Raw genomic sequence first — 26,476 nt, 5'->3', positions numbered from 1 at the left:
GCAATTTATAAAAGGTAGGTTGGCACACAGTGCAACAGTGCCCTTTCTTAACAACATGGCAGCTCACGTGCTGACTCACTCGCTCGCTCGCTCGCCCGGGCCTGCTTCGTATGGTGCGCCCCTCTGCAAAGCGAAGGTGGCATTTGCCAGGGATCCCTATGCCCCGCTTTGTGCCCACGTTGTAAGCTCCTCCTCCTGCGCTTCTCTCTCTCTCTCTCTCTCTCTCTCTCTCTCACACACACACACACACACACACACACACATTATGTCTCGCCTTCTCTAAGGGAGAAGGTGCTACCTCTGTTGTGCTTGGGGAAATGCATGAAATTCCGTTTGTTTGCAGATCTCAGCTGCCGTGGGGTCGTGTAGAAAATGGCCATCGCCTCGCTCTTACGGAGGGCCGTCCCTTTAATTACAAGGTTTTCTTTCCTCTTTCGGAGGCGTCCAAGAATAGGCTGCAACAGAAATGCAGTGGGGAATCGTCTTCTTTTTCTCTGCAATTAGCATCTTGAAAGCTGAAACAGCAGAAATTCTCACCCGCAGAAGTTTGTGGGCGTGTGTCGGTGCTATAGGCTGTTGACGTGGGGGGGTGGTAAGAGAACAGCATGCAGTAGAAAGAGGGCTGTCGTAATGACCCTGCCAGGATTTCCTTTCTGCATGTTATTCTTATGTTTGCTCTCTGGCAGTGTGAGCGGGGATGATGGAGCTGCTCTTCTGAAGTTACTGAAGAGCCTGAAACCTCGGGGTGCTGGGTGTGTGGCCACAACATGGGTCAGTCAGTCAGGAGATGCATGTCCCAGCTCATTCTGTGGCGTCTCTTGTGTGGGTGATGCTGTGGTTGCTTTGGATCTATCAGGACAAGGCCTCCAAGGGAGCATTCCACCCAACAGCATCACAATGTTGCATTCGTTGACATCCCTTAACCTCTCCAACAATTTTCTTTCTGGCGAGCTGCCAAATGATCTTGGCAATCTCAGCAACTTGGAAGCTTTGGATCTATCACATAATCAGTTCACAGGCTCCATCCCCATTAGCATTAGTGCCTTGCAAAGCCTCCTCCACCTCAACGTATCTTCAAATAGACTGCGTGGTTCCTTACCTTCAGAGTTCTCTTCCCTTACCACCTTAAGGTCACTCGACTTACATGACAACCAGCTCAGTGGTGTGCTTGATGCTGCGCTCCTTGGGTTGTCATCTCTCACAACAATTGATCTTAGTAGTAACAAACTATCTGGCTTTGTTCCCTGGCAGCCCAATGATACACTTCCCTTACTACAGATCGTGGAGCATGTTAATCTTAGTCATAATCAGCTCTCCGGCCCTCTTGCTCCGGCAAAACTCGCCTCAGTTTTTGCAGAAAAACTGAAAGTCTTGGATATGAGCCACAATCAGCTTTTTGGCAACCTCCCAGACTTTGAGTTCGTGATTGCACTGGTGTCACTTCGGCTAAATAATAATTTCTTTACGGGTGCGGTACCTCCAACTCTTCTATCGGCAGGGTTAGGACTTTTGGAGGAGCTTGATCTTAGCCACAACAACCTCACTGGTAAATTCTTGTCCTTATTCTTTTTGTCAATTCACATTGAATCACCAGAAGTACACATATTTCTCGCCTTCTTTATTAAGTGTAATGTACATGGTTTTTGCCCTTGATTGTAAAGGTGAAGTGCAATAGCTTTTAGCTCAATCCGCTGTGTACCTTATTATTGAATGTCGAGCACGATAAATTTTGTAGAGAGATACTTCGGCTGAGGCTAGTCTTGTAACCTCCCTTCCTGAGGGTGATATGACTTTCCTACAGCAGTCAGCCTCTACCATCAAAGATGCTCAACAAAGATCACTTCTCCAGCATCTCAGAGGATGGATTTATATAGCGACCCAGATACATGTAGGCATTCTTATTACATGGCGCTAGGTTGGCACTTGGCCAGCCTAGAGTATCTTCTCACCTCCTAGAGATAGGGACAGGCATAGCAGCTTGGCTCCCTAGAGCAGAGGACCTGCACATTGTGCTGAGAGGACGTGGAGAGTAAGAAGCGTTATGTACGTAGATACAGAGCATACTCTACTGTCAGGGAGTGGGACTTTTGGGAGAGCTGCCCTCTACACACCAGCTCCTAGAGTTAGTGGATCAACACAGCTGGGGTCAGTTTCTACTAGACATTCAATGCCATAGAGACGTGACTAGAGACCTAGACTACACAGGGAGGAGGGTACCGGCTATAGATTTTCCTTCCTTCAAGGTCCACTCCCTGGTGTCACCTCAACAAGGAGTCAATTCTGCAAGAGTATTAAAGCTGGTTGGAGGCAGAGAGCATCAAGGTATTGGATGCTCAGGCTTTATTACAAAGGGATGACATCGCCAAGAGAGAACACATTGATTCGCTTGGCTCCACTCAGACTTTGGCATATTCTTCGAGGATTTTTTTACCCCATAGACGTATCTACCGATTCAAGCTGGATTTTAAACGATTCAGTAGGTGTGATTCCTGTTATAAAGGTTTTGAACTCTTCAAGAAGCCTTAAGAAAAAATCTTCTCCTTTATGTCTCCAAACTTTTGACCTTACAACGCTATATACGAAGCCAAATTTGGAGGACCTTAAATCAGAGTCAAGTCTCTTATTTCAAAAGTTTTTGCGTACAAGCTTGAGAAGGATAGGTACAAGGCATTGCTAGTAGAAAAGTAAGCCTTGAACTTTGACTTCTAATGGTTAAAAAATAAGAATGTAGATGTAGACAAAGGAAGAAAGAGATTCACAAGGATTGTAGATGGATGACTTTGACATGATATCTTGGTTAGTTTTTCTTTTGGACAATTTATATATAACCATCAGTGACTCTCTTTTCAAGCAAACAATTGGTATCCCTATGGGCACCAATTGTGTTGTTTTTCTTGCTATTTTTTATCTTTTTACTTATGAGTTTGATTTTATGGAGCGTCTTGTCCTTGCTAACACTTGCCCAATAATTTTGCACAAGTTATGCAATGTAAGATTGGTCCTGACGTTCCTTCTTTTCAAGATTTTATGTACTTGAATTTGAGTTCTGTAGGTGGAGGATCTTATCTTAAGGAGTTTTGTGAACTTAACTGTATCACAAATAGTGCTTGTTGTGCTTTCTTAGACCTTAAGAATTTTTCAAACTCCCTTGGGATTAGAAGTAGGTATCTATGATAAGCGCCTTGAACCAGAACATGCCAATCTAAATATCATTCATATGCTTCGTATTTCTTCGAACACTTCTCTTTTAGCTAAGTACGGTGTCATTTGCTCTAAACTATTTAGATTTTATCGTCTTTGTTCTAGTACAAAGACAATCGTGCCATCTTATTTCTTTACTCATTGAGAAAAGATACTCATTCAAAAGAATCATGAAAAACGTTCGTTCATTTTTGCATCGTAAAAAATTTATTTTTAATGTTTCTTCCTTTGGAATGTTTAAGATAATTAGTAGTAAATTCAATAAAAGTGGGGAGCTTAAAAGCCCACTTATTGTTTGACTTAGTAACACACTATTTTGTGGTTTTGATCTCTAGCGCTTCTACTATTTTTACTCTAGCTTGACAAATGCTAGCTTTTATCACGGCTGAGTATTCCCGTAACCTCCGGAGGGTGATAGAAACTCGGCTCATTGGTTTTGTAGAGTACATTCAAAGCATGGATGACCTCTATACAAACCTACACTTACTCTTGGGCACTGACGACGTGAGTAGGGATGTCATAGCTGTTGTCCAAGCTATGCATGATAAAGATGATAATCTTATTCTTCCTGTTTGGACAAGTAGCGAAGTTGAGGTCATATATTGTCAAGTTTGGATCTTTTGTACTTCTTTGGTTATTTGTAGCCTCTTCTTCGTAGGTTTGTAGTAGTATTCATTTTTTGATTTCGTAATTAGCTTACGTTAGGACTTCAAAATTTGCTCCTTTAGAAGTTGTTGTATGAAGTTTAATTTCTAGATTAAGTTTTTAAGACGTCTTATCCTTTTTTGTTTAAAGTTGAGTACTTGTTTTAAGTTTTAGCCAAGTAAGTTGCGTCAACTTATTTTGCGCATGCCTTTTCTAAAAATATTTTTAAGTTAATAATGTTTTGTTTTATCTAGTTTTGTTTTGTAGCAAATAAAGCAATTTAGTTTTTTTTTTCTTTTCTTGTGTCCCTTGCTTTTATAGTTTTATGAGTGCTTTATTCCCTCTTATAATTCGTGAATTCAAATTATTTTGAGCTTATGAATGTATACCATATTACATCTTCATTATGGGAGAGGACAAAGGTAGCTAGACTAAGCATATAAACTCAGGAAGTGTATAGTTCTACATTGTGAGCCCATAAACATAGAGCCCATCCTCATCCACATTACCCTCCCCCTAGCTATTTTGCTACTATATACTTTTCTGCTTTCTTTCGTCCTTTCTCTTGGTTTGCTTTCCGTTTTGTACTTTTATTTGTTTTGGGTTGTTGGGATGCTTGCTTGCTGCATTGCTTACTCTACCAGGATTTTACAACTGGTTTTTCACATGGTCATCACCAGAGCCTCCTTCACTATCTTCTTGGAGTTCCTTCCCTAGCTTTTGTTTTCAGGAGCCACCATCAGCAAGTGGACTGGCCTCTATAGTGGCCGATGTAACAAATTGCTGACGTGTCAAAGCCATTGAAGAACGGAGCCAACCTGCAGATTCCGGCCGAGAAGCCAAAACCCTACGAAGAAGTAGAAGAAGAAGAAGAAGAAGTTTTACAGACTTACAAAGTCTTGACGAGTTGCCTATTTTTAAAGAAGAGTTCCCACCAACTTACGGGACCTCGTCCTATGGGACCCAAGTTACATAAAGGCATTAAAAATAAAGCAGTTAACACTCAAAGGACTTTGCACATCAAAATATGATGATGTGGCACCTGTACGGGCGTTTCGGAATTTGCGGCGGATTTTTAGGAAAATCCCAAAATTTTAGGAAAGTGATTTTTTGGGGTCAGCTTTTCATATTTGATGCTTTTAGGCTTTGGGCCTTTAAATATGAGCCTTGGGGGTCATCTCTGGCACTCTTGAGCGTGCAAATTGCACAGGAGGTGCTCCCCGGTTGTTGTACTTTGCGAATCAGCAGGAATATAAAGAAATATCGAAAGGGGCGCCAAGGTTTGGGGCCAATACTCTCTGGGATGGAATTCTGCTACTCCGTGTTGCGTGTCGTCTCTCTCTCTCTCTCTCAGCTCAGTTGTTATTGAACAGTTCTTATTGAAGTGCTAAAAGTCTGTTCTGTCTGTTCTTTTCTATTGGTACGTGGTGCCCTTCTTGTGACAGTGGTATTAGAGCATTAGGCGTGTGCTTTTTTGAAAGCATACCGGTCCTACGGAAGAGCAGACAGAGCAAACCGCTCATGCCTTACAGGGCATAAGCCATTAAGATCACTTGTGAAAGAAGGATCCAAGATTTGTTTCGAGTCACTGTTTTTCTCAGAGGCAGGGCCATGCAGATGTTGATAGCCACCAAGCAGCATACTCCAAGTACTTGGTAAGCTTTCAAGAAAAATTTTGCCCGAAGTTATATGGTTTTTGACATCTTCCTTTGGAGTGCAACTTTCGGCAGAGTGGGGTATCCTGAAATGCTTTCCATGGAAACCATAGCAGAATATAACTTGAAATTTCTCGACATCTCTGAGTAGATGTCTCTTCACGAGCAGATGACCTTGGAGGTTCGGTGTGATTGCTATCTCTTGGGACTACCACGCCGCCAAAGAAACATTGTCTGTCCAAGAGCTGATGGACCATGCTGTGCTCGGCTATGACCTCATGGAAGCAACCTAACCCTACTTTTTGGTGCAGGTTTCAAGATGGAAAGTCAGTCGACTTTTCGAGCTCGACTGATGTCGAGATTGCTTTTTAAGTTTCAAATCTGTTTGAGAACTTGTTTGGTGATCCTGTTTGGAATCTGTTTGAAATGGATGCTATCTGTTTTAAACCTGTCTTGGTGCCGATTTGAATTGTTTGACTCTGGTTTTAATACTGGTTTCAATGATTGGTGATTTTACTCCCGGGTGGAGTAGTGAGAAATAATGTTTGAGAATGCGTGTTCATACTCATGGCCCGGACCCTTGTGGTTATTTGCGGGGGGAGTATTGAATGATTGAAAAGTGTTGTTTTACTCATGGCCCGGACCCTTTTGGTTATTTGCGGGGGGAGTATTGAATGATTGAAAAGTGTTGGTTTACTCATGGCCCGGACCCTTGTGGTTATTTGTGGGGGGAGTATTGAATGATTGAAAAGTGTTGTTTTACTCATGGCTTGGACCCTTGTGGTTATTTACGGGGGGAGTATTGTTGTTGTAACTCCCGGCCCCAACTTGGATGGTTATGCGGGAGGAGTATTAAGAAGTCTGAGCAGTGGTTACTCTCAGCACCTCCAAACGACGTAGGCTGCGGTCTTGGGGGGCGTTTGGTTGTAAAAGGTCTCTATATCTCATGGCCCATACCTTTTTAGGTTATTTGCGGGAGGAGTGATGAGGGAGTCGTTGGACAGCTCATGGCCCGGACCTGGATGGTTATTTGCGGGGAGAGTGTTCATCGGCGGCTTTATGTTTCTATGTCTTGTAACATGCATATGTCACGTGACACATCCCAACCCTATGTGTCCGTGGACAAGCTACACCATAGCAGGGTTCCTGTCAGTCAAGTCAGTTTAGATTAGCAGTGATCTGGCACTTTTGTGAGTCTATTCGTAGACCGTGCATGCCCAGTCACTTAGCATAGATGCATATCCTCCGGTTGCACACAACATGATCATCGGGATTCCCATCAGAATCCATTAGCATCAGTTAGGGGAATTTTCCAGTGCATTTAGCCTATTTTCCTATTTATTGGTATTTTCACTTATTATTTTTAAGTGACTTTCCTACAAAAGTAGGTAGTTGGGGTGGTTATATAGGAGTTTGGGCATCTGTCAGTGACTAAACAGAAAGAGGAGCATAGGGATCACTTAACTGCAGTTTTCAATGAGCTACGCAAGAACAGGCTACTCATTAATGCAAAGAGGATTGAATTATTTTGGGAAGACATTTACTTCCTTGGGCATTTTGTTTCAAAAGATGGGGTACGTATGGATCTTGCTAAGGCAGAAGCAATTATGTCATGGCCAGATTTGAAGTCCGTACATGACATTCGAGGCTTCTAGGCTTATGTTCCTATTATAGGAGGTTTATCCAAAATTTTGCTAAGATTGCTTTTCCACTCCATGCACTACTAGGGAAAGGAGTTACTTTCAATTAGACAACCAAGGAAAGTTCAGCCTTTAAACACTTGAAAGAAAAGTTGACTTCGGATCCTGTAATCATTTTGCTAGATCTTTCGAAACGTTTTGTGGTTTAATGTGATGCATGTGGCCACAGCCTTGGTGCAATTTCTAATGCAGAATGGCCGAGAGTTGAGGCAAGAGCCTCCTTGAGCAGGAATAGGGGTAGCTAACCGCTACTCCAAAGCAGGCACCGGTGAGGGTCATAACCTCACCGTACAGGTGCGTTTTCAGAGTTGTGTATATTGACTGTTTTTTAGCCATAAGGACGCCAGAACCATTGGAAATAGTGTCCCACTGGCAGAGCCTAGTTAGGGGACTTTTGGGGCTGAAAACAGGGCAAAAACCAGTAAATACAGCGTGCTGAATTTACTATTTTTGGGCAGGAATCAGAGGGTTTATCCCAATGGAAGTGAGTTCCAGCAGGGGAATTGGTTTCGTGCAAGTTTTGGGGTTGTTATGTTGCCAAAATTTGGCCAAAACAGGTGGTATCTAGCGGGATACTGGCAAAGGATTCCCAGGACTCTACTTTGTAATTTACCCTTTCAAAGTATAAAGAAATACCGAAAGGGGCGCCAAATTTGGGGCCTACATATTGTCGGCGTCTGCTCGGAGCATTCTAGCCACCGAGCCTTGTGTGCGCTTAAGTGTTAATTCCTGTCGTAGGTTTCCGTTCACGTTCTCTGTGTGTGTGTCTAAAGTAAAGAATTTCGGGTGAAAGCCAAAGCCTACCACCCGACGAGGCGGTTTCAAGGTTCCATTGCCGGGACATCAATCACTTTTTCCTCAGGAAGTGAGCCTCGGTTGTTTTCGGTAAAGACAGAGTACAGAAACGGGGGATTACACTATGGCCGACAAAGGGAAGGGCATTATGGAAGAGGGATTCTCCTCACAGGATAGACAGGAAATTCCGCATGTTCGTCCTGCCAAAAAGTGGTCAAATTAGGGTTGATTTTTTGCTGCGTTTTTAGGGTTTGCAAGTATGAACCAAGATGAGATAGGGAGAGGTCTCACGATGGTAGATTGGCCACTAGATCTCCTGCGGGAGTGATGTGGGTCTGCCAAGTGGCACGCTGCTTGTCAATTCTCTGAGGCGATTGCTTGGATTCTTTGACGCATTGGTAAATCATCCTGAAATTTGAGCTTACTTGGTTGTGGGTAGTACGCTACAGTGTTGTGGAATTATGCTCGTTAACAGAGGCAAGAGCCTCTTGCACAGGTAAAAAGTTAAGGGACAAGTTGCAAGATGCTATGTGGTGAAGTTCAAGAACTATCCACCTATGGATGGAAAGTGGATGGAAGAGCATGAGCTGTTAGAGTTACCAAATGTATTGCAGCTTTACCTTGAGGTCTTTGGGTTACAGCCTACTTATGCCTCAACCCAACGTGTGCAAAGGAGGGATAATGATAGAGCTAGCACATCAAATGTACATATGAATTTTTCAGTGTAATAGATGGAAATGACAAAAGTATGAAGGTCTCATTAAGTCATTTGTATCTATATGTTACGACCTTTCTTGCGGATACATGCGATGATAAAAGAGTGCTAACAACACAAGATCATCAGTGGCATCTATTTATGGTATGCAATCAAGGACGTTTGCGATTTCAAGAGGGCGGTATGTCACGAGGACGTGGCAACTGCTAACCTTAGTTATTGGTTTCTTTCCAATGATTTTTGTTTAATTTTTGAGACCCTCTTTTTGAAGTTGCAAATGATCGGACATTGTATGGCCAATGTGAACGGTAGTTTCACCCGCAGACGGGAAGTTGGACAGCACTGGAACTCGTAAAGTAAAAGGATGTCTAGGCTCAGTTCAAGATCATGTAGGTCCCCGCCACTCAAGTTGGTGGATACTAGGAAGTGAACTCAATAAAGGCATAAAGTCAAGGTGGGATCACCAATAGAAAGTATCCGACAGTGGAGCCACATTGCACTTTTGAATGCGGTCCCAATGAGGATAGATGGTCAGAAGACCAATGAGAGCCCAACGGAAGCATCTCCTAAAATTTAGGGAACTGCTATTTTGGGCCACGAAATCTATTCGCGTCATTAGCTTCAGAATGACAAGGGGAACATTTTATTACCCTGCTGCAAAGTCAATTGATGCACCAGTTGAGAGATTTTTAAGTAGGAAGCCCAATGCGGGGAAATTGCATGTATGAGCACCAAGTGGCACTTTTTGGCCAATTTACCAAGTTTGGAGAACAGAACTCGTAACTGACTTTTTGGAGCAATTTTGGAGGCTGATAACTGTGATTTTCAGCCATTTCTCTCCATTTTTGAGCTTCCCATGACTTTAGCTAGGACCAAGGAGCTCATTTTCAGCATTGGAAGGCATCAAATGTGTTTTTACAGGGCTGTTTTGCTGCGTTTTCAGCGATACGCAGGTTTTGGCAGCCATGGAAATCTTCCCCTTTTGCATCTATTTGTTCAGAGATGCATTACAGGTCAAGCGCAGAAGAGGGGACGCTCGATTTATGCTGGGGGGAGGCTTCATTGAGAAGTTGTCAGAGGTTAAGAGCTATGGAGTGCTTTCTTTCCCTCTCATGTATAGTGTGGTGCTAGGAGTGATGTCCTGCACGTTACACACTGCTCTCTCTCCCCCCTACGTGCAGTCATGTGATGCCCCACAAGAGGGCTCTTCGTTTGACTGATGTACAGCTGTGTGGGTTCATGCTTTTGTGTTGAGGCAAGAGCCTCCTTGAGCAGGAACAACTGTAGCTAACCGCTACTCCAAAGCAGGTACCGGTGAGGGTCATAACCTCACCGTACAATTGCGTTTTCAGCGCTGTGTATGCGCTGTAAATTGACTGTTTTTCAGCCATATGGACGCTAGAACCATTGGGAATAGTGCCCCACTGGCAGAGAACAGTTAGGGGACTGTTTGGGGCTGAAAACAGGGCAAAAAACAGTAAATACAGCGTGCTGAATTTACTGTTTTTGGGCAGGAATCAGAGGGTTTATCCCAGTGGAAGTGAATTCCAGCAGGGAAATTGGTTTCGTGCAAGTTTGGGTTTGTTATGGTGCCAAAATTTGGCCAAAACAGGTGGTATCTAGCGGGATACTGGCAAAGGATTCCCAGGACTCTACTTTCTAATTTATCCTCTCAAAGTATAAAGAAATACCGAAAGGGGCGCCGATTTTGGGGCCTACAGGTTGTCGGCATCTGCTCGGAGCATTCTAGCTATCGAGCCGTGTGTGTGCTTAAGTGTTAATTCCATAGTTACATGGGACGGCGGGTCGGGGTCGGGGTCGGGGTCGGGGACGGGACAACAAAAATCAGGAAACGAGGATGGGGGTCGGAATGGCAAAAAAAAAAAGCAGAGTTTTTTTGGCATTTTTTGACCTACACGCATGCAACACACATAGAGCATCACTTGGACCACAAATTTACACTAAATAGACCAAAGAGCACGAGTCATATAAGCGCAAATGTGCTAATAAAACATCAATGGATACAAAATGAAAAGTGCATGTCACAAGGGCTCAAAAAGGACTTAGAACAAGTCTCAAGGATAACAAAAAGTATAAAGGGCTATGTAGTAGGTAGACTCTAGACTCGAGAGTGATCAATGATCATCGAACTCAAGAAGTGCTCGCCTGTTGAATCTCCATATCGTCGTCGTAGTCAAGGTCGTCAGTGATGTATGAGGCCTCGCAAGGCTCGCATTGAGGCTCAAAGTCCTCCTCTAGCTCCTTCAAAAGTGTATCAGCCATAGATGGATTCTCTTGTGTCATCTCCCACTCAGTGAAGGGATCTGCCTTGTGTGTGACGCTCTTGGCAAGCATGCGCAAGTTAGCGCTCACAAACACCAAATCATTGGCCCTCTCGACCCCAAGGCGATTCCTCTTCTTAGAGGCAGTATGGCTGTACACACTCCATAGTTGCTCCAAGCAACTAGTGGTACATGCTTGGCTAAGGACACGAACAACCAAGCGCTGCAAATGTGGGCCATCTCCTCCATAGTACTCCCACCACAAAAGCGAGCCAATCTTGTTGCGATCAACCTGTGCATCTGCACATCCCTAGGAGCCCTTCTTTTGCCTGTAATTGAGTAGCTCGTCTCTAATCTTGCGCCTAGTGTTACTGCTAGGCTCAAGGCGCTCCAATGCAAGCCTCCATCCTTTGCTCACCTCCTTGTCGGTCTCTTGACGCCTTCCCTGAAACTCAGGGTCAAGCACATAAGCTGCCGCATGAAGTGGAGAGTAGTATCCATTCCACCTCGACTCACACAAGCCATGAATCTCCGCATACTGAACAGGGTCAGACACAAGCTTCTCAAGTGTCTCTATCATCCGATCCATGGCTTTGTAGACTTTGCCAATGCATGGCTGCAGGCCATCCACAACTCGAAGTAGGTGTAGAATAGGCTTGACCATGGCGTCAAGAGTCTTCACCTCCTCCCACCAAGCGGCGTCGTCGGCCCATTCTCGGCATTTCAATCCTGTTGGCTGATGTAGACTCCGGCATGGTTTGAAACTCATCACTGAGAAAGAGGCCCCTTAAGGCTCTGCCACATGTAGACAAGCGGCCTAGCATAAGTCAATTGAATGCAAATCTTGTCTCTGAATATTTGAGCAAGGACAAGTGGCTCCTCTTTGAGAACTCATGGCGCACTTTTTGATGGTTGAGCACAAAGGAGACAATTCGAGAGGCGTCACCAATGGTGGGTGAAATCCATGACAAGTTCCCTATGTCCTTGAGGAGGTTATTGAGGGAATGCGCCATGCAAAATGTGACATGGATGTTGGGATACATGCCCTCAATGATAGCCCCGGCTTCCCTATTTGACGCCTCTCCATCTGCAACCATACAAAGGACATTCTACGGGCCGATGATCTCTATGGTGCTTGTCCACTCCGCAGCAAGCATCTCCGCGGCCTTGCCACTGTCGGATGCATCATGTGACTCCACAATGTGACTCCGCGGCCTTGCCACTGTCAGATGCATCATGTGACTTTGTGGATGGACCGCTTGCGGGTGTCGCTCCATCCATCTACAAGGAGAGAGACGCCAATGGTCTCCCACAAATCCTTTGTTGCTTGGGCCGCTTGCTCCACGGCAAGCTTCTCTTTGTCAAGGACGGTGGTGCGAAGCCTCTTCGATGAAGGTGGCACATAAGAGGAGCCATATTTCCCTATTTTCATAACCATGGTTCGAAAGTATAGAGAGAGACCTATCCACACAAAATAGAGCATGTTGTGTTAGTATGAACTATGGAGAGTCGAGAGTCGAGACCCCCATAATGAATACAGAATGAGAGATTGCAATGTGCATATGCCAAGGGAAACTCACCGCAAAGCATGGAAGGCAATGTGGTCGTGGAAGAAGAATCTGGCAACCGACCTATCCACCTCTTCCTTCAATTTAGGATTCCAATTTTCGTTGAGGGTGCTTTGGCGATGCGCAACGGAAGAGGACGGTGTAGATGCATTTGTCTTGAACGCTTGAGAGGTGTCGTCAAGGTTGGCTTCCCTTTGCTCTCGCGGTGTCGCCATGGCGGAGGGATCAACGGCAACAAAATGGCCCCTCTTGGCCGCTTCCACGACCTCATACACCGCGAGCTTCTCAAGAAGCTCCAACCTCTTCTCGGGAGATACTCAAGGACAAAACTTCACCTCGTGACTGGGTTCATGAAGAAGATGGACTCGCACTTTGTTTGCACCACCCGTTCTCTTGTACGGGCATAGCTTGCTCGTCCATGGTCTTGCACCGCCATCTTTACCACGCGTGCTAGAGTTGACTTCATCCCACCACGCCCATGTTTGCACGGCGGGCCTCCTTTGAGAAGAGTCGGCTTGAGAAGTGGAGTTAGCTTGAGATGACATGATGGTGGAGAGAGAGTAGAGCTAATCGCTTAGAGGAGAGCTTGTGTGGAGAGAGAGTAGAGGAGAGCTTCAAAGTTGAGAGGGTAGAAGAAGGAGAGAGCGGGTAGAGAGACTCAAGGGTAGAGCTTGAGCGCTTGTAGGTAGACCGTAGACGGCGTAGAGTGTAGAGTGTAGACGGTAGGCCGTAGAGAGGAGAGGTTGAGAGAAGATGAGACCCAAGGGTGCTTTTATAGCCTCCCAAGGGCCAAACCCCCTCAAAAGAAGTGAACGTTGGCTGCAAGTAAACGTTAAAAACGGTCCTTTTTTTCAAAATTTGAAATTCAGCCCGTCCGTCCTCGTTCGTCCCCGGTCTGGCAGCTTGCCACTCTGCCGGTCGGATGAATTTCCGACCGTTCCTCTCCGTCCCCGGCCCGGTTTCGGCCGTTAGGTGGCTCTAGGCCCCGTCCTCCCCGTCCCGTGTAACTATGGTTAATTCCCGTCGCAGGTTTCCTTTTCACGTTCTCTCTGTGTCTCTAAAGTAAAGAATTTCGGGTGAAAGCCAAAGCCTACCGCCCCACGGGCCGGTTTCATGAACCACCTCTTATAGGTCATGCACTTCACTTGCGCTACGTGGACATGCTTCTGCTACAGTCTAGCATGAGTCATTAGCTTAGGACTGAGCCTGGCACTTTGTGAGCCTCTAGCAAGACGTGCATGCCCACGCCTATCATAGTTGCATACCCTCTCTTGTAGAGTACCGCATTTTCAGCATGTAGGTAATTTGGTGTGCGTGAACCACCTCTTATAGGTCATTTATTTATAAGTGACTTTTGGAATTCTTTTTAAAAATTGTGAGTTTGTTGGAAAACTTGCCCGACCCAGCCTTTAATGTTGGGTTAAAGGCCCAAATGACCCCTTTTATGTACATTTTTAAAGGTTACTAACCTTTGGCCAAGAATGTGAACTTGGCTTGGCCACTAACTTAAAAATGGTCCTATACTTTAATAAAGGGAATGTGAGCCCATTTGCTCACTCACTATTCCCCTCAATATCGTGTAGCGCTCTCTCTCTCTCTCTGCTACTTCGTTCCCTAGCGCCCCCTTCTCTGCAGGCCATCGCCATCTCTTCAAGCACAGCTCCTGCACATCTCCTCGTGCTCTATCACTTGCACACACTGTTGCGCGCTCATCAACTGGTATCAGAGCCAAATTAGGGTTTGCTCCCAAACTTGCAAACGCTGATTTTCAGCCAAGGAGGTCAACTTTCACGCGAGATTTTGCAATTTTATCGCCAAAGGACTTGTCCCCGGACACTAGAGGGCTCCCGGCAAGTCAAATTACCTAAAACATGCTGAAATTAGGTCAAAATCAGCGAATTACAGGTTATGACAGCAAAAAATTAAGGTTTTGCAAATCATGTGTAAGGTGTGGGAACATCTTTACTAAGTCCCTGCTACCCGAAAACAAAGAAATTGCCGAAAAACAGGTCTCAAAACAGGTGTTTTCAGCAAATTTCAGATTTACTCAAGTTTTTTAAGTGTATTTTTGATGCATCTACATTGAGGAAAGTGCAAATTGATGCAATTTATGCACATTTGACAAGTTTTGGCTATGTATGACCATTTGTGGTTCAATTTTCTGCAATTTGATGCTACAAATTGGGGTTTTTGCTCATACATGCTTCTAAAGGCTGGGCATTAGCCTTATGTATGTTCTGTGAGGCTAAAAACAACTAAAATTGTTGTTTTTGAGCACAAATTCACTCGCTAAAATTTCCTGCGCATAAATTTCAGAAATTGTTTTTTGTGCTTAAATCGACCTATTTTGCCCCAGATTGCTCTTGTGACCACTTGGAGCTGTAGTGCACACTTCTATGAGGTTATACTCCGGTTTTTGTGCATTTTGCTAAAAAATTCAGCGTATTAGCCCTCTTGTTCGTGCAACTATGGCCTCATCTTCTTCGGATGTGAAGAATCTCTTCGAGATTAAGAGGTTCGATGGAACAGGTTTCAACCTTTGGAAAGACAAGATCCAGGGAATCCTATTTCTTAAGGATTGTGAAAGAGCACTTGAACAGGTAAAACCACAGAATATGTCGGATGAAGCATGGGTTAGCCTGAACAAGCAGGCAATTATATACATTAAAATGGCCATGACCGTTGAGACAGTCATTGATTTGAAAGGTATCACAAATGCTTTTGATGTGTGGGAGAAGTTAAAGGCGATGTATGAGAATACAACGCCTGTCAACCAAGTGCATTTGATGCGAAAACTTGTTGGCATGCAGCTAGATGAGTCCAAGAGCGCTGCAGAGCACTTGTCGTTGTTTACAGGTACTTTGTGGCAGTTACAGGATTCAAATTTGCCTCCTTTTGATGATAAGCTGAAAGCTATCTTTTTGCTTATGACCTTATCTGATTCATGGGAAACATTGGTGGTTTCATTGTCGAATAACCCCAATTTGACCTTTGATGGTGTTAGGGGTTCTATCTTGAATGAGGAAATCAGGTGGAGAGGGAGGCAGATTTGCCAACATGGTTAGAGGCAGGACAGAGAAGAAGAATGTTTATGCACAAAGGAGTAAGAGTAAGAGTAAGGAAAAGGGAAATTCAAGCAAAGGCAAGGGTGATGTGACTTGCTATCAGTGTGGCAGGAAAGGTCACAAGAAACTCGATTGCAGGTACTACAAAGCCGAGTTAGAACGGAAAAAGAATGGCGGAGACAAAAAGAAAGAGAAGAAGGAACTCAATACAAATGCACAGGATAGCTCAAAGGACAAAGAGAAGGCCAATGTGGCTTCTAGTGTTGTTATTTAGGAGCTGTCAGATGTAGAGGACATCTTGTGTGCCACTTTGTCAAATGATGATGCTTATAACCTTGATGCCTCTCTTAATGTTCATTGACAGGACATGCAAATCACCAAGAGTGATCTTATTGATGCTTTGTTGACTGTCAATGATGCATTATCCCAAACTTGGATAGTTGATTCCGGTGCTTCATTTTATGTGACTCCTATCAAGGAGTGTTTCTCTACTTTTGATGCAGGCAAACATGGCCATGTATACCTTGGAAACAATCATGCATGTTCCATTGAGGGTATTGGCACTGTGCATCTCTCCATAGATGGCACAAATGAGCTTGTTTTGCATGATGTTAGATATGTGCCGAGAATCAAGAAGAGTCTGCTTTCTGTTGGTCAGATCGATATACATGGTTACAGCATCTTGTTTGAGAGAGGATCATGGAAAATGACTAAAGACTCAAGGCTGATTGTAAAGTCCACAAAGAAAGAGACACTTATTGCATGCATGGAAAGGCCGTGTTGGGCAAGTTTATTGCATTGGCTGAAATTAACTCTCACATGGAGTTATGGCACAAGAGGCTTGGCCATATGAGCCAAAAGGACCTTTCTAAGCTTTGTACTTTGAACAAGCTTTTGATGCTAAGGGCACAAAGCTTGACTTTTGTAATGAATGTCAATATGGCAAGCAAGTAAAGTGTTCTTATTACTCCGGCGTCTCTTGTAAATCTTGTGTACTTGATCTCGTACATTTTGATGTATGTAGCATGCTTACTAAGTCTATGGGAGGTGCATGCTATTTTGTCTCCTTTGTTGATGATCATTCTAGGAAAATTTGGGTTTATTTGCTTAAATCTGAGGATGAAGCCTTTGCTGCGTTTAAAAAATTTCATGCATTTGTGACTACCCAAACAGGTAGAAAGCTAAAATGCTTGCGTACGGACAATGGGGGGGAGTTCACAAGTGCTGAATTTAACAAATTTTCTGGAAATTTGGGCATTAAGAGGGACCTTACTGTGCCATACAGCCCCTCTTCTAATGGTGTGGCTGAAAGATTCAATAGGACACTTTGTGAGAGGGTGAGATGCATGCTATCCATAGCTAATCTCTCTCATGGATTTTGGAAAGAAGCTTTGAAAACTGCTGTGCATATATGCAATCGATCCGCTCACATGTCTTAGAAAGGTGACATTTCTAAAGAGGTTTGGTATGGCAAGCCTGCTTCATATGATCACTTACGCATTTTTGGTTGCGAAGCTTTTGTGCATATTAGACCTGAGTTGAGAAGCAAACTAGATGCCAAGTCCATTAAAGGCCTTTTCATGGGATATGGTGAAGAAGGCGAAATGGGTTACAGGATTTGGTTACCTCAGCTCAAAAGGGTTATGCGCAGCCGGGATGTTGTTTTTAATGAGGCAAGGTTGCTTCAAAACAATTGTGCCTCAAAGCATGACCATAAAAGGGTCAAATTTCAGCATGACCAGCCACCTATTAGGCCTATTATTGACCCTCAGGATGCACCACATATGGCTGAAAATGTAGATGATCCAGTGGTGTTTGAGCTAGAAGATGTTGGGCAACAAATTGAGGCTCCTGAAGGGCATATGCAGCCACGAAACAATGCTGAAAATGATGTACAGCAGCCCATTGTTGATGATTTTATCATGCCACCTGATGCAGACCCATTACCGGATAATGTGGATCATTAGGTGAGGCGGTCTACTCGTCCAAGACGGATTGTGAGTAGATATGGTCCCTCCTTGCATTACATTATGTTGACAGATGAGGAAGAGCCTCTTACGTATAAAGAGGCAAAGACATGTGAGCACAACGACAAGCGGGAGCTTGCTATGCAAGAAGAGATTAAAGCTTTGCATGCTAATCATACTTGGGATTTGGTGGAATTGCCCAAAGGAGGAAGGCTATTCCTAACAAATGGGTGTATAAAATCAAGATAGTTGATGCAAAACCCAAGTATAAGGCAAGGTTGGTTGCAAAGGGATATGTTCAAACCAAGGGCATAGACTTTCAAGAAGTGCTCTCTCCTGTTGTGAAGATGACCACTTTGCTTGTATTGTTTGCCATAGTGGCTGCCCTTGATTTGGAAATGGACCAAATGGATGTACATACCGCTTTCTTACATGGTGATGTGGAGGAAGAGCTTTACATGAAGCAACCCGAGGGTTTTGTTATTCCTGGCAAGGAACATTTGGTATGTATGCTCAATAGAAGCTTGTATGGGCTGAAACAATCATGTAGACAATGGTACAAGAAGTTTGACCGCTTCATGCTCAAACATGGTTACAAAAGAAGCAATGTAGACCATTGTTTGTATACCAAACGTGATGAGGATGGCAGTCCTATCATTCTTGTGCTCTATGTGAATGGTATGTTGATAGCTGCAAAGAAAAGAAGCACTGTTGATGCTCTTAAAGGGTAGATGAAATCTGCATTTTCAATGAAAGGCCTTGGGGCAGCTGAACATATACTTGGAGTGAGAGTTAGAAGGCAAAGGGACCAGCGCATATTGTATTTGTCGCAAGAAAAGTTCATTGAAAAGGTGCTGGACAGATTTAACATGGCTGAAGCAAAGCCTCTTGGTGTGCCATTACAGCCATATGTCAAAATCTCCAAGGATGATTGTCCCAAGTCAAAGGAAGAAGCCAATGACATGCAAAGTGTGCCTTACGCTTCAGCTTGTGGTTCACTTATGTATGCTATGGTTGCTACTAGGCCTGACATAGCCCATGCAGTGGGAGTTGTGAGCCGGTTTATGGCTAATCCAGGCAGGTTGCATTGGGATGCAGTGAAGTCCATTATGAGGTACTTGAAAGGGACTAAAAACAAATGCCTCTGCTATGGTAAAGGACCATTGGAGTTGAAGGGATTTTGTGACTCTGACATGGCTGGTGATGTGGATACACGGAAATCCACAAGTGGCTATGTGTTTACTCTTGCAGGAGGTGCTGTTTCATGGTGTTCTAGATTGCAAAAGATCGTTGCATTGTCTACTACAGAGGCTGAATATATTTCAGCCATTGAGGCTTCCAAAGAAGCCATTTGGTTAGCACGTCTATGTAGCGAGTTTGGTTTGCCTGACAAGGTACCTATGCTTGGTTGTGATAGCCAGAGTGCCATATGTCTTGCAAAGAATGCCATGTTTCATGCACGCACAAAGCATATGATGTGCGGTATCACTTCATTCAAGAAGTGCTTGAGGATGGCCTTATTACATTGGTTAAGGTCCATACATCACAAAATCCAGCATATGCTCTCACTAAGTGCTTACCCAAAGCACAACATCAGCTATGCATACAGATGGTGGGAGTCATGTAGCTTAAAGGCGTCATTTATGCCTTTAAGTGGGAGGTTGTTGGGTTAAAGGTCCAAATGACCCCTTTTATGTACATTTTTAAAGGTTACTAACCTTTGGCCAAGTTTACATTGAACTTGGCCACTAACTTAAAAATGGTCCTATACTTTAATAAAGGGAATGTGAGCCCATTTGCTCCCTCACTTATTCCCCTCAATATCGTGTAGCTCTCTCTCTCTCTCTCTCTCTCTCTCTCTCTCTCTCTCTCTGCAACTTCGTTCCCTAGCGCTCCTCCTCTGTAGACCTGTGCCTCCTCTCCAAGCCTCAAGCCCTGCACTTCTCCTCGTGCTCTATCACTTGCACCCACTGCTGAACGCACATCAACTGCACTCATTAAGTGGGAGGTTGTTGGGTTAAAGGCCCAAATGACCCCTTTTATGTACATTTTTAAAGGTTACTAACCTTTGGCCAAGTTCACATTGATCTTGGCCACTAACTTAAAAATGGTCCTATACTTTAATAAAGGGAATGTGAGCCCATTTGCTCACTCACTTATTCCCCTCAATATCGTGTAGCGCTCTCTCTCTCTCTCTGCAACTTCGTTCCCTAGCGCCCCCTTCTCTGTAGGCCATCGCCATCTCTCCAAGCACAGCTCCTGCACATCTCCTTGTGCTCTATCACTTGCACACACTGCTGCGCGCTCATCATATAATTCTTATAAAAGAAACCCTAGCATTGGGAGAGAAGAGTAGAGGAGCAGAGCAGTAGAGCCTCTCAAGCACTGTACAGTGGCTGTCCAACGTTTTTGCCACCCATTGCATCAGTGTTTTCAGCCCTTAGCCTTGCAGATCCACCCCATTCCTCGCAACAGATCCATTAGCGTTTTCAGCCCTTGATGACTAGCGCTTTCAGCCCAAGACAGCCAGCATTTTCATCTTGAAGCGCCAGCAAATTTCAGCCTAGCCTCGTCATTGTTTGCAGCCATCGACATCGCTGGCAGTACCGGCATTCAACTATAGCGTCGTCGCCGTCGACAAAGTCCCCCAGCACCTAGTAACCCTTGTGCGTTAGCTCGGCATAAGGATCCATAGAACCCATCAAGAACCTCGTCGCCGTTGTCGTCGTCGGCACAGACCCATCAAGAACCTTCTCCTCCTCGTCATCGTCGTCGACATAGATCCACAAAACCTCGTCGTCGACATCATCATCGTTGGCATAGACCCCATTAGTACCTCGTCATCGTCATCGTCGTCGACATAGAACCCATCAGTACCTCGTTGTCGACATAGAATTGATCAGTACCTCGTCGTCGTCGTCGTCGTCATCGCGACATGGAACCCATTAGTACCTTAGTTTCCCTCAGTACCTATCAGTACCCCAATACCCAGCAGTACCTCAGTACCCATTATTACCTTCAGTACCCGCAGTACCCTTCAATATCTCAGTAGTACCCGGCGTCAGTAGCATCAATACCCATTAGCATTAGCATCTCAGCATTTAGTCATTGTATCAGCATTTTGCAAGAATAAAGAAAATACTTGCTCTGGCAACAAAGCAAGGGGGCCCTTGAGGGTTTTGGACCCGACATTCGGTGTCGTCTCTCTTTTCTCTCTTTGCGTATCTCTCTTTCATACTATTCAGTTCAGTTCTTTCAAGTGAAGTAAGGCGTCCCTTGTGTTTGTGCGGAGTACTAGATCTGAGCCAAATCCTTAAACACTTCCACTGCACCTAACAAAACAAATTGTGCAACTTAAAGAAAGCTTTGTATTCTTTGAGGCAAGGACCACATGCTTGATATAAATACATCTCACTTGCTTGCACTTTACTTGCCGTATTTCTCGGATGCATTGCTTGCTTCCCAAATACAGAATTGTAGGACAGGTTTCTCAAGGACCTTGGCAAGATTCAGGTTTCAGCTTGATGTGGCTTTGATGGAATAATGGTTGTTAAATGCTTCAAACCTTCACGATGCTATTCAAGTAACTTCTATTTTGTCTTTTTCATGAGCTTTTTTTTGAACATTGACGGTGACTTTGAAGTTGTCTTTGCTAATTTTGTCTATGATCAATCTCATCAAACGTTCTTATTTGTTATAAAATAGTATTCTTGAAAATGTGCCTCGATTTTGATACGCTTTTCCTGTGAACAACGGAGTTATCAGGCTTCCTTTTTGCATTCAGTTCAAGAGCCCCAAGAATGGTAGCTCTTACAATTTTGAAGGACAAAATCTCCCGGAAATATTGTCAATATATTGCAAGGTGGTTCCAAACGTACTATATGTGGCGGATCTTTACGCACTGTACGTTGTTCCATAGATAAAATATTTTTATGTACGTAAAAATACGTACTCTTATAAAAAAAACCTCAATTTACTAAACTTTCTAGGATATTTCCAATTAAAAACAAGGTTACATGCATCAGCTTTTAGAGACATTTAAAGGCATGTTTTACAAGACATCTACATACTGTCATACTGTGTAACTATTGCAAGAGACTTTAGATGGCACTGAACACTGAACATGCATATCAACGTTCAAAGTGTACGGAATGGCTTGGAAGCCCTCATGAAATCACTCAATGGTCTCATCTCCCAGAAAACAAAAAAATAAAAAATTTTAACTTGTATTGATCGGATCCGTACATATGTACGGAAACAACTTTGATATTTTGTAAGATTTTCGTACTTGGGATGTGAGTTGTACCAATCAAAAATCATACCAGGGTCCACAACAACGGTGAAGTCTTGTTAACATTGTCCTTAGCTTGAGATACTATTGATTAATTGTCTAGGAAATAGTACAAGATGTTTTGAATGGTATAGAGTTGTTGTTTTGATGTAGCCTGAAAAAGATAGGAGTGGGTACAAAGTCTAAATTGTTACTTTTTTAACATATCAGTAATGCGGAAGAGTTGGTTACTGAGTTGTTTCTGCTTTATGATGTTGCAGGGGAGGTTCCTCGAATACTTTCAACATCACTTAAAATTGTCAATATTTCATTTAATTCCTTGTCAGGAACACTTCCTGAGAAACTGGGGTCATGCTCTATTGTGGATCTGAACCACAATAACATAATTGGAGATCTTTCTGTTTGGCAGTACTGGTCTGATGTACTTGAAGTTCTGGACATAAGCTTCAATAGACTGACAGGCATGCTCAGAGATGATGTCTTGAGATTCATGCGACTCAGAATTCTTAACATCTCACACAATGGACTTTCTGGATCCATCCCCTTCATATATGGACTCCTCCCAAAGCTAAGTGCCATTGATCTCAGTTTCAATAAATTGACTGGAGCTATTCCAGCTTCATTTTTCAACTCTTCTACCTTGTCTACTCTTGTCTTGTCCAACAACTTGCTTATGGGAAGCCGTTCATTGCCTGAAGATGCACCATCCTCAGCATATGCATCTCAAATTGTAGTGTTGGATCTTTCACACAATAGGCTCAGTGGCACCATTTCTGAAAAGATTAAAAAATTTCAAAGACTCAGGAGGTTGGATCTGGGCCATAATGTACTGTCTGGACTCATACCAATTGGAATCTGTAACCTTTCCATGCTACAGGTTCTTGACCTGTCAAGCAATCTTCTGATGGGACCTATTCCGGCTGCTCTACCAAACACTTTGCTTTTGTTGCAACTTGCAAACAACAATCTATCTGGTCAAATCCCTCAAAACTTACAAAAGTTCACCAATACATCGTTTTTCCCTGGAAATGATGGCCTTTTTGCAGTATGGCCCCTCTCTACAGGCCAAGCCTCTCCCACTACAGGATTGTCTCCTCAGCATACAAGCTTTAGCGCAGCCTTGAAAGCTGGAATAATTGGTGGCTGTCTGGCAGGCCTTGCCCTGCTTGCAGTGGTCGGGCTGCTTATGTACTATAAACGTGTGACCAGGCCAAAAAGCTACAGCAATACGACTCAGAAAGAGTTTGACACAACAGGTAAAACCAAAGATAATGCAGGAGGCCACAAACTTTGGAATCCTTGTGCAGCCTGCTTTGCTTTTACTGAGCATCCATTGACTAACCCTCCTTCAGGTCTGAGTTTCTCGGATAACTTGCTCTTAGAAAAAGAACCCAAACACAGAGGAGTTACGTGGGGCACAGTACTTGACGTGGAAAACCCATCCAAATCAAGAGTAGTAGAAGAATTTGCATCTGCCAGTAGGCAGCAGAAGTCCTCTCCTACACGAAATGAACCACGGACGTCCGAAGAGCTCCTTGCTTCGCCTGCTGCACTGAAGGTGCAATCTCCCGACAAGCTTGCGGGTGATCTTCATTTCCTTGACAAGTCATTGCGCTTTACAGCAGAAGAGCTATCTCGGGCACCTGCAGAGGTGTTGGGTCGAAGCAGCCATGGAACTTCTTACAAGGCTACCCTGGATAATGGCCATGTTCTTACAGTAAAATGGCTAAGGGAAGGTTTGGCAAAGAGTAAGAAAGAATTTGCTCGAGAAGCTAAGAAGTTTGCTAAACTCAGGCATCCAAACCTTATTCCGCTGCGAGGATACTATTGGGGGCCAAGAGAGCATGAAAAGCTCATTTTATCTGATTTTGTGAGCAATAGGAGTCTTGCAGGCCACCTAAACGGTATACATCTTCTTCCTTCTTCCCTTAACATCTCACACACACCATAAATCATCCACCTCATATTGTTTAGATGCTTTGATGTCTGCAAGGTTGGAATGGCACACAGAACTAACTCAGGCCTTTTGCAAGCTCAATGATGGAAAGTGTCATGTTTGCTGCTTGCAGATAGAACAGCACAAGGAAACGCCCCCCTTTCTTGGCGGCAGAGGCTTGTTATTGCGGTTGATATTGCCCGAGGTTTGGCTTATCTTCATGATGAGCGGCATTTGTCCCATGGGAACTTGAAAGCCACCAATGTAATGATTGATGGAGGGTCTTTCTGTGCACGTCTTGCTGACTATGGCTTGCACCAATTAATGACCAGTGAAGGTACGGCAAATCAAATACTTAATGCGGGTGCCCTTGGCTACAGGGCTCCTGAGCTAGCGACAATGCAAAAGCCCAAGCCATCATTCAAGGGGGATATATATGCTTTTGGTGTATTGATGCTGGAGCTGTTGACGGGGCAAGGCGCTGGTGATATCATCTCAGGGCAATCTGGAGCAGTGGATCTTACTGATTGGGTGAGAATGCTGGCAAGGGAGGTAAGGGCTTTGGATTGTTTTGACCCAGCTCTTGCAAGTGTGGGAGGAACTCAGGGGCCACCTCCAGGCGTGGAGGAGGTGCTGGCGCTTGCTTTGAAATGTATTTCTCAGCAACCTAATGAAAGGCCAGACATTTGCATTGCCTATGAGGAACTCGCTGCCATCAATGTGTGATGAGGCATGGGCATCCTATTATCATCAAGCCTTCTGCACTTAAGGACCAAAGCTTGCAAGAGCAAGAACATTGTGGCTGCTATATACACTGGTGACAGATGTGATGGTGCATTCCTTATTCATTTAAGCAGCAGGTGAGCAAGGTAGGGTGCTGCCTTCTATTGAAGCTTTGAGCAGAAATGCGGATCCTCTAGTAGCAGCATGGCTTTGAAATTTTTGTTTGTGGAAGTGTGGAGGAGCAGATATATATTTGATATAGAAAAAGAAATGCTCTAATTCAGTAGAAAGTGTTAAGATCTGGCTCTCGAACGTATAAATGTCTTAAAGTGACTGTAAAAACACAATATTGTGTAAAAGCAATAACTTTAGGTCCATGTGTGTCATAAATTTTTTGAACACACATTTCTTGTGCAGAGAGTCAATCGCTACATACCAATGCCTAACATCATGATACGCTCAGAAAAGCTCTCTGAGCCAGAGTGACCACGTAATTGTAAAGCTTCGGCTTCATGATACTCTATTAACCACATTTGCTTCCAAGTCTCTGGAAACCTATTATTTAAATGTGTTAACAAGTGGCTATTTTGCTCATATGGAGCCATCCCAGCCACATCCATCTACTCCAATTCACAAGAGCAAGGATTTTATCTCAAAAAATTGGATCAATATAGGAAACATAAACACATAACTAGGTTGACATGGTGACCAACATACCAACAATGGGTCAAACCATGGGGGGAAAATGATTTTCAGAAATGGGTCAAAAGGTGTGATGGGATAGGGATCCTTACGATGGATCATCTGACAAGTGACTGAATCTTTCATTTCCACAATGCAATAATTTTTATCTTTGGCAAGGATTTTCATCTTTGACTTTATATCGTATCATGGAAACCAGCTTGGAAATTGTTCACCTCGCAGCACTTGGCTCACAATACTGGCAGCTTTGGCATCATTGAAACTAACTAGAAGGAAACTGGCTCAGATTGTCTGATTTTCAGCCAGGGACTGTAAAGAACAGGCACTGAAGTTCATAGCATCAAGCACATGACTAGCTAGGTGGAGCTCATTGCATGCATAAATTGATTAGGTGCCTACTGTTGTACAAGACTAGCTAGCTAAACTCACATTGAAACAAGCTGCGATTTACACTTGAACTAAATAGAGGAAAAGCATTATAGTAAGAGTTGCGATGATTGTTTACAACATTCTATGTCCCAAGGCTGATGCACTGAAAACCTTGGCAATCAGCTTGTGCGTGGTGTGATAGGAATTGGTATGAACACTAATTTCTACATCAATAAGGATGTTGTCAATGCATGTCCACACGTCTAAATGAATCCAAGAAGAGCCCAAAATCACCTATTAAGGAAAGTGCTACTATAGACTCTTGATAGTCACCCATAAGGCAATATAACTAGCAACTTCATCATGCATAGTATTGACTAAATACTACAACATCCCCACTAACATCATAGAGCCCAAAAGTGGGTGTTGAACTAGGTACTAAGATATGCTCCCAACACAACACGCCACATTGTTTCAATCAACTTACCACATAGTTCTACCACCACCAAATGATCAACCAAAACACCAGTTTAATTTGTTTGTGGATAATTGTGTATGAAACTTGCATACCCCTCGAGGCCTCAAAGTCTACCAACTTAAAGAATTACTTCCAAGTTTTAAGGGAAAAAAAATTGTAGGAGCGAACATCTGAACACACACTAAGGACAAAGAGCAAGTACAAAGGAGCCCTGACTTAATGACAATCAGGGTCACTTACAATACATATTGGCAAGCAATCAGGCATAAGAAATAAAAATCTTGAGCATCATCACATCATGGAAACCACCCTATGGTGTCCTGTTTACTTGCCCATAGAACACTCTCGACATAACAGAATACCTACCCACCTCACTTCAACTGC

At 43.7% G+C, this 26,476-nt stretch overlaps 1 protein-coding gene across 1 annotated transcript; it reads left to right on the top strand.

Moving 5' to 3' along the window:
* On the top strand, positions 1–25,061 carry LOC147421425 (putative inactive receptor kinase At5g10020). The gene is made up of 5 exons (XM_086502806.1): positions 1–181; positions 344–481; positions 687–1,546; positions 22,145–23,788; positions 23,954–25,061. The coding sequence occupies exons 1-5, from the start codon at positions 111–113 to the stop codon at positions 24,544–24,546; spliced, it is 3,306 nt and encodes a 1,101-aa protein (XP_086358932.1). The 5' UTR covers positions 1–110; the 3' UTR covers positions 24,547–25,061.
* Positions 25,062–26,476: the final 1,415 nt, after the last annotated feature.

Source organism: Adiantum capillus-veneris, chromosome 27, assembly GCF_014529385.1.
Source record: "Adiantum capillus-veneris isolate H3 chromosome 27, ASM1452938v2, whole genome shotgun sequence".
In the NCBI taxonomy this organism is placed as follows: domain Eukaryota; kingdom Viridiplantae; phylum Streptophyta; class Polypodiopsida; order Polypodiales; family Pteridaceae; genus Adiantum; species Adiantum capillus-veneris.
Note: the sequence above shows the minus strand (reverse complement) of the source record. Positions and strands in the feature narration are given on the sequence as shown.